The sequence below is a fragment of the Esox lucius genome, chromosome 10 (assembly GCF_011004845.1).
Source record: "Esox lucius isolate fEsoLuc1 chromosome 10, fEsoLuc1.pri, whole genome shotgun sequence".
Classification (NCBI taxonomy): Eukaryota; Metazoa; Chordata; class Actinopteri; order Esociformes; family Esocidae; genus Esox; species Esox lucius.
Window position 1 is genome coordinate 20,549,200 of NC_047578.1, and position 8,245 is coordinate 20,557,444.

At 45.6% G+C, this 8,245-nt stretch overlaps 1 protein-coding gene and 1 long non-coding RNA gene across 3 annotated transcripts; both read left to right on the plus strand.

Moving 5' to 3' along the window:
• The first annotated feature begins 493 nt into the window (after positions 1-493).
• LOC105028593 (tubulin beta chain) lies at positions 494-6,865 on the plus strand. Of its 2 annotated transcripts, none has more exons than XM_010901446.5 (4): positions 494-657; positions 3,728-3,836; positions 4,253-4,366; positions 4,566-6,865. In XM_010901446.5, exons 1-4 carry the CDS (start codon positions 601-603, stop codon positions 5,621-5,623), a joined length of 1,338 nt encoding a protein of 445 aa, XP_010899748.1. In that variant the 5' UTR covers positions 494-600; the 3' UTR covers positions 5,624-6,865. The 2 variants fall into 2 exon arrangements, with proteins under 2 accessions (XP_010899748.1, XP_010899750.1); XM_010901448.5 differs by having other exon boundaries at positions 4,256-4,366.
• A 799-nt stretch (positions 6,866-7,664) lies between these two features.
• LOC117594976 lies at positions 7,665-8,037 on the plus strand. The gene is made up of 2 exons (XR_004576265.1): positions 7,665-7,774; positions 7,895-8,037. It is a non-coding gene; the product is annotated as an uncharacterized LOC117594976 (long non-coding RNA).
• Positions 8,038-8,245: the final 208 nt, after the last annotated feature.

Below are 8,245 nucleotides of genomic sequence, written 5' to 3' on the forward strand. Positions count from 1 at the left end.
TAGTCAGCACAACATACAATACTCGGTATATGATTTATTGTCACATTACAGATCTCTATCGTTTTTTTAATAAAAGATGGTGAAAATATTTGAATTAATTATAGTAGTTCAATATGTCAATACATAAGAATGGTTCAATTAAATCATTTTACTGTGTGTGCCTATTCCATGTAACAATAATTTGGCCAGCACAACTATTTGTATGAATAGCTAACTGTTGTATGAGTCTAGGTTAGATAGTCTTTAATAGGCTGTACTAGGGCAGTGATTCCATCCCGTGCCAAATCCGCGGACTACACTGCCTCCAGCAAGACAGTGATGACAGGACACGGCACTCCCAATCTACTTCCGGCCCTTTTCATTATGGAACAGAAACCCCTTAGATTTTCTTTCCCTAGCCAATCACAATTGTTTTTCCGACGATCCTGACCAATCATTAGCCCAAGCCTCGGTTTGGCCTCTGTCCAAACTTATAAATCCTTTGTCCCGCCTTGTTAAAAGTGGCATCTACTTACTTCACCGTGCTCGGAGGGTCAATTGTGTGGGCATAACTGCACTCCTCTTCTTCTCTTGTATTTTCTATTATAACGAGCGTACAGAATGAGGGAAATCGTTCACATTCAGGCAGGCCAATGCGGTAACCAGATTGGGGCCAAGGTAAGAATCTAGAAGAGTATTTGTTAATGTTTAGGAATTCATTTATTGCATTGTAAAAACTATTTGTTGTCTCCTGACAAAAGTTTGACTATATTCTGGGTATAGTCTTTGTAGAAATACAAATATTTAAAACAGAATTCTGTATTTTAAGTGGTCTGGATGTATAAAGTGTACCGGAATTAAATATGTTTTGTTATCACCATTTCAGTGTTGTTGTAAAACTTAAACATAATTTGTGTCCTTTATAAAGTAGAAATTCATATTTTGTCTACGTAACTTTATTATCCAGGCAAAGAAAGTGCAATAATGCTGACCGTTACTTTAAGAATGAGATAACGGGACTCTCGATTTCGCTGGGCGTGTGCTGTGTCCCTCTGGCTGGACTCTTCTTGCCACGCTCATTGCTTTGTGTCTGGAATAGCATTTTTCTTTTCAATAGCCTACGAAAGGTTTATTATTTTAGTTCATAACTAATTACAAACACAGATGATTCATAAAAAAGTTATGTCACTTTTGAAACGAGTTCACCCACTGGTGGTTCAAATATTAGCCTACATCTTTAGAAACAATTAATTTAGTTTTTTTTGTTAGCCAAGTATTTTCCCCAACTGTAGCATATTCCACATTACACACACATTACACATGTATTACGTCTATATCGTTTAAGATCATTATTCTTTATGAATCTTTAGGCAGTGGAACACGTCCAACTTCAAACATAACTTGTTAAAGAGAATGCTTATCGGGCTTTTTAAATCGACAACGCATGTCCTGTCTCGCATAGACCTCTTGGCTTGTGCGTCTTTAGACCTGTAGACCAACGGGACGTAGACCAGTGAAATTAAACCATTATTAACGCTATGTTGGTCATCTGACAATAGTGATTTGAATAGAATAGCGGGGACAATACAGCTGTTGTCCTGTAGGAGCTGATTCAACGTCCTTAAAGAAAAGTAGCTGAAGCAGGCAGGGGGAGAGGAACGCAAACCATGACCGGGGCTTTTGGAGTTGGGGGTGCGCCAGTCGCACAGAGGGCGGGGGGGATGGATGTGAACAAGGGCTGGACTGTGAGAGCAGATGAGGTCATTTAAATGACTAGTGCTTATTGTTACAGGGATTTGGATTGACTATAGCATAGCTTCTGTGTTTCAATTCACAAAATGTATACACGATTCATCATCTGGAATCACTGCCTCACAGCCGTAGAGTGTATTGTGGGCCAGTGCAATGTGATTACACCCGAATAGTCAATTCACCCAGATATACCCTTCAAGCTGAATTCTAAAGGGATAGGGGTTTGTGTAAGTCACCTTATTTGGTAGCCCAAAGTGGTAATTCGTTAATTCAGAGTTTGAATTATCAGACTGCATCAATGAACAATTCCATCATCTTCAATCATCTTTGATTGGTATTCAGAGGGGTTAAAAATGGATGTTAAATTGACATGACAACTCAAGAGGTGTACTAAGATATAACACAGGGTTGTCTCTCTCTTTCTCATATAAGGGTCAGTTGATAGTTTAAGTAGGCTAACAGTCTGCATCACTTCCTTAACATTTCACTGTAACGTCTCTCTCCATCACTCTGTCCCAGTAGGTTCTTTCTTTGTGGATTCTTCTTTGCCTGTTCACATGGTAACCAACTGATTTTTGAATGGTTGTCGCAGGCTTCATTAATGACAGGTGTGGACTAACAGTGAGCATGTGTGTACATGTTATGAATGAATAAGTGTGTCAGCAGAGTTCAGTGTGTTTGCACAAAGTCAATAATAAAGTATCACTGTAAGAAGGAGAACATGGCTAATCTGGGTAGACAGAATCATATTTCACAGTCTTATGGCTTTGGGGTAGAAGCTGTACAGGGTGCTGTCAATTGTAGATATAATTCTCTGGTACCTTTTACCTTGCTGACCACTCAGTGGTATAGAAAACAGTCCAGGACTTAGCTAGCTGGAGTATTGGACTATTTTTAAGTCTTTTCTCTGACACCTCCTGGTGTTGAGATCCTGGATGGCAGGAAGCCCGGACCTGGGGATGAACTCTGCCGTTCGCAACACCCACTGAAACACTTTCCAGTCCAGGGCTGTCCAGATTCCATTCCAAGCGTTATCGCTACTCCATTAGCCATTTCGGATTCGGATTCAGGACTGGGTAATTAGTGGGAGAACAGAGTTGTTTCGAGCAGCTCTTTACAGCATCTCATGCTCCACGCCACAGCTAGCTGTTTATCCAAATGACTTGAATCCCCAGTTATCACCGCAGCCTCCCAGGTCTGAAAAAAATGACACGAGTGGTAGCGACACAAGCACGCCCGATTGGATGCTCAAACACTCAGAACCTCCTCCCAGGGACACACAGGCATTACACACACCTCAGTAAAACTAATTACCATTGTCAAGCTCAAAAAAAAAAAAGAAACGTGACTGTACATTGCCCAAAGTGGACCCATTGTGGCCTAGCTAGAAAAAAAAGCACCGTCTCAGAAGAGAAACAAGCATTCTGGCAAGCCCATGCAAATGCAATTTGAAACCCGCTGCTCGGTGTCTTGTGACTGCGAAGGCAATTATGTGTTGATTCTGCCACAGTAAAGGGGTACAGCTGAGGGCTGTTACACAGACGATGGCAACGTCCCGGAGAGAGTTCATCTGCCATTTCCACTCATGTGGCAGATTTTGAGAGAACGCAGTATTTGGAATAGTTTACGGATGATGTCGTGACTTCATTATCCATACGGCCCAACTTAACAGTGTGTATCATACAAAACACGGGTTCAAGCCATGTTGTAGATAGAGGATACCTTTTATGGTAGGCTACACTATGGGGCCGTGCTCACAAGTTATTGGAATAGCAGTCTAATTCCGAGAAAAACCTACGCCGCCAGTGGCGCAATTACAGGGGCGGAGGTTGAGCCTGAACCGTTTTCAGCTCTCCCCACAAGAGCGAATTCTTTGAACGTGCAACACTTTGGCTGTAGCGGTGCGGGCTTCGGATGTCGTGCCCCTGAAACGGTGTCAGCCACAAGTTCTTCCACAGCGTCACATTCCATTTCCGTTGTGATTTGTCCTCTTCAGTTCTGGGAGGTGATCAGTGACGAGCACGGCATCGACCCCACCGGGACGTACCATGGAGACAGTGACCTGCAGCTGGACAGGATCAGTGTCTACTACAACGAGGCATCAGGTAGCACACATACACCGTCCCATGGTGCTTTACATGTGTACGGGCGGTTCGTCTATGGAAATGAACGTTCATTTAAACTGAATACATAATGAAAAGAAATGAAATGAACATCTGGGTGTGCCAGTGGATACAGGATATGATGTCACAGTTTGTGGATGTTAGACCTCTGAAGTATCCATTAATGTGCGTTTTCTCAGCAAGTTTATGGTCTCGTGAGTCTTGTTAAGTACCCCCTGTGGACAGACCAGGTGCCCCAAGGAGTCCTAGTTCCCCTGGTTGGAAACCGCAGGCCTACAGGATGTGATCTTTGTCCTCCCCCTGGTGGACAGAGAGGGGCGCTACTCCCTGTGGCTTCATTTAACACATAGTACCCTGCAGTATTGAGCTGGTGTGTGTCTCTATCTGTGTCTCTTATGGAGGTGGCAAGTATGTACCCAGAGCCATCCTAGTGGACCTGGAACCGGGCACCATGGACTCGGTCAGATCCGGACCCTTCGGACAGATCTTCAGACCGGACAACTTTGTGTTTGGTAAGGCGGGCTTCGAGTTCTCAAAACAAAGGGACAGGCTTTTGGTTAACACTGTGGAAAATGAAAGACATGCATTGATATAAAAGTACATTTTGAAACAGTCATGTTGAAGTAAAACAGTATTTAAGGCATTCATTCTCACAAGCATTATCTCTTCCCCAATTCTCTTTCACGTGTCCCCTCTTTCTCATGTTCCCAGGTCAGAGCGGAGCAGGAAACAACTGGGCCAAGGGCCACTACACTGAGGGGGCCGAGCTGGTGGACTCAGTCCTGGACGTGGTGAGGAAGGAGGCTGAGAGCTGTGACTGCCTGCAGGGCTTCCAGCTGACCCACTCCCTGGGAGGGGGCACGGGCTCCGGCATGGGCACCCTGCTCATCAGCAAGATCCGCGAGGAGTACCCCGACCGCATCATGAACACCTTCAGCGTGGTGCCCTCCCCCAAAGTGTCGGACACGGTGGTGGAGCCCTACAACGCCACGCTCTCCGTCCACCAGCTGGTGGAGAACACCGACGAGACCTTCTGCATCGACAACGAGGCCCTATACGACATCTGCTTCCGCACCCTAAAACTGACCACGCCCACCTACGGGGACCTCAACCACCTGGTGTCGGCCACCATGAGCGGGGTCACCACCTGCCTGCGCTTTCCCGGCCAGCTGAACGCCGACCTCCGCAAACTGGCCGTCAACATGGTGCCCTTCCCCCGCCTGCACTTCTTCATCCCCGGCTTCGCCCCCCTCACCAGCAGGGGAAGCCAGCAGTACCGCGCCCTCACTGTGCCCGAGCTCACCCAGCAGGTGTTCGACGCCAAGAACATGATGGCCGCCTGTGACCCGCGCCACGGCCGCTACCTCACCGTCGCCGCGGTGTTCCGCGGGCGCATGTCCATGAAGGAGGTGGACGAGCAGATGCTGAACGTGCAGAACAAGAACAGCAGCTACTTCGTGGAGTGGATCCCCAACAACGTGAAGACGGCCGTCTGCGACATCCCGCCCCGCGGCCTCAAGATGGCCGTCACCTTCATCGGCAACAGCACGGCCATCCAGGAGCTGTTCAAGCGCATCTCCGAGCAGTTCACTGCCATGTTCCGGCGCAAGGCCTTCCTGCACTGGTACACCGGGGAGGGCATGGACGAGATGGAGTTCACCGAGGCCGAGAGCAACATGAACGACCTGGTGTCAGAGTACCAGCAGTACCAGGACGCAACAGCCGAGGAGGAGGGCGAGTTTGAAGAGGAGGCCGAAGAGGACGGTTGAAGACTGCGAGAAGCTACCGGAAAGAGGTGGGAGGGCGAAGAAAGGTTTAGAAAAAAAAAAAAGAAAAATGTGAAAATAACACAAAAATAGTAAAACGGGAAAAGCAAACGGAAAATCTGAAGAAAACTACAGAATGTTCCGGAGAACAAAAGGAGCCCAATGGCACATTCAGAAACGGAGGAAAAAGAAAATGCAGGAAATGGCTCTGCAACAACAAAAGGACTGAAGAATGTATCGGGACAAAGGAGAGTGAATGTAAGGGATGAGTAGAAAAACAGAAAAAAGGGGATGAAAAGCAGCATTAAGAACAAGTAAATCTGCCGGTCCAGTAACTGTGATGATGCCATGTGGCCTATTTACCCAGAAAGGAAGTCGTGACCATATAAGTTAGGAAACAAGGTTTTGGAAAAAGAAGGCTAAGAAGCCTATGCCTATTTCAGAATTATTTTGTATGAATTTTGCATTGAATCATGCCATGTATACATCTGAATGTGACTAGACAAACACTGCAGGACCTCTCCCTCTTCTTTTGAAACTTAAAATTTAGCCTGGTCCCAGATCTGTTGGCGCTGTTTTGTCAACACCATTGACAAACAGATCTTGAACCAGGCTAATGAACTTACAAATGGGACTTGATTCTGGCCTGACTTGGATGAAGTTGTCTGTGCTGCCTGGTGGACGCCGCTCTCACCCGGACGCCAAACCACGTCTCGGAGGTGGGGGGCAGAGAATGCTGTGACAGGGTGACACAGACAAAGGCGGGATGATATGAATGAATGGATTCGGGTTGACAGCACCAATGGAGCTTCACGAAAGGCAGCAGAGTCATGGCAATGAACAGTAAACATGTGTTGGGTTCTAGCAGTTTTATGAAACCCAACGATAGATCTGGTCTGACATAACTGGAACATGTTGGGAAACGTCCAGGAATCGCATTCCATTATACCACAACAAGGGTTTTGAAACAAGATGATGTGAACGAACCTCTGCAGACGTGTGTACCGAACGTTTTAGTAAATGTTTACATTTTTAACCACTTCTGAATAGAATCCCCTGTTTTTGTAGGTCCATGCCCTGCTATAGTGTTAGGTATTGTTTAATTTTGTACGGCACTGTGAAAGGCTGGAAACATACAACCAACTGTATGTGATTTGTTTTGTTTTTTTCTATGGAGTTTTGTTTTTTAATCCCCGGTGAAATAAAACTCTGGGGAGAAATAAAACGGATTTTTTAGGAAAGCTGCACTCTGGTTTCTTCATTTGAGGGAAAATAATAATAATGGAGTATAAAAACAATGAATTAAAAAAACAATAGTGCATTGAACATTTTCTAAATAGAAGCTGAGACAAAATCAATAAAGTTTCAGGTGAAGACCTGTTTTTCTCTATTAAGTGTTTAGGCTTTTTCGGTGTGTTTTGTTAGGTTAGTCTATTTGGAGCACAAGGATATAAAAGAGTCGGAAAATTAACAAGCACCAAAAAACAGATTATTATTCCAAAATAATCCAACCATTTTTCAGTGAACTGAAAAGCAATACTAGAATACAACACCAGAATATTGAGTCATCCATCTCCTTGTTGATGAGGTCCGAAAGGGCATAAACATGACAGATAGCCGACATGTTTTGAATCAGTTTCCCTTGGCTCTGCTGATGCTATGAAGAGTTCACCAGTGGAAGAAGATTTAAAACAGAGGTCAGCACATTTGTATTAGTCCCACACGGTATTTTATGTCATTGGGATTATTTTTCCCTCCGAGAACCGACTGTCAAAACAACTGAAATTCAAGTGAGTTAAGAAATATATTTTTTCCAACCTTATTTTTTCAGGGGAGTTGAGAATAAGTTCTTATTTACAGTAATGACCTGAGGGGGCTAATTAAAATGAAGTGAGCCAGAAATCACTGGCAAACTGTTGTTTCTCCTTCTGTTACGGGTTGCTTCCCCTCCGCCCTGAGTCAGGTGGTTCGGTCCCTGTTTGTTTTTTCACCTGAAATGCTGGGGGTGTGTTCAGTAGGGCAAGGGGCGTGGCAGAGTCTTCACTGCAGAGCCATTCTTCGCAGCTGCACCTCATCCACATGATTCACTCCAGCAATATTTAAACCCGGGCTGATCACCTCTTCGGCGCCAGTTCGTTATCTACTACTCATGTGGTACTTGGCTCTCAGTTCTAGTTACTTGCTATTATCATCCGTGTATTCTCGTGCACTCTATTTTGCCTTTGTTCCCTGAGTTTGTACTTACCCTGTGTTTCTCTCCTGTTACCTGCTCAGACCTGCTGCTTCCTCTGCTGAGCCTACTAGCTCCTGGCCTCACCACCCAGCCTTCGCCGTCAGCTCTCCCCCAGCTTCGGACCTGCCTACACAGTATTCTCGGAGTACCCCGGCTCTCCATTAAAACCCTTTTTTTGAACCTACCTTACGTGGTCGGTGTGATTTCTCTGCGCTCTGGGTCAGACGTACTCTAACACCTTCATGTAATGGGAGTGAACTATGTGGGTGATACTCAGCCCTCCTTCAGGGTGGTTACAGTTGGTTGGTGTCCCGTTGGTTGATGCTTGGCAATGTGGGAGGATTGACTTCCTGTCTGTTGGGACCTGTCCGGGGCCTTCCTCTGCATAGGGC

Coding starts and splice junctions, on each gene's coding strand:
- LOC105028593 (XM_010901446.5), top strand. CDS start 601: ATGAGGGAAATCGTTCACATTCAGGCAGGCCAATGCGGTAACCAGATT. Junction 658..3,727: donor GTAACCAGATTGGGGCCAAG/GTAAGAATCTAG, acceptor TGTCCTCTTCAG/TTCTGGGAGGTGATCAGTGA. Junction 3,837..4,252: donor CTACTACAACGAGGCATCAG/GTAGCACACATA, acceptor GTGTCTCTTATG/GAGGTGGCAAGTATGTACCC.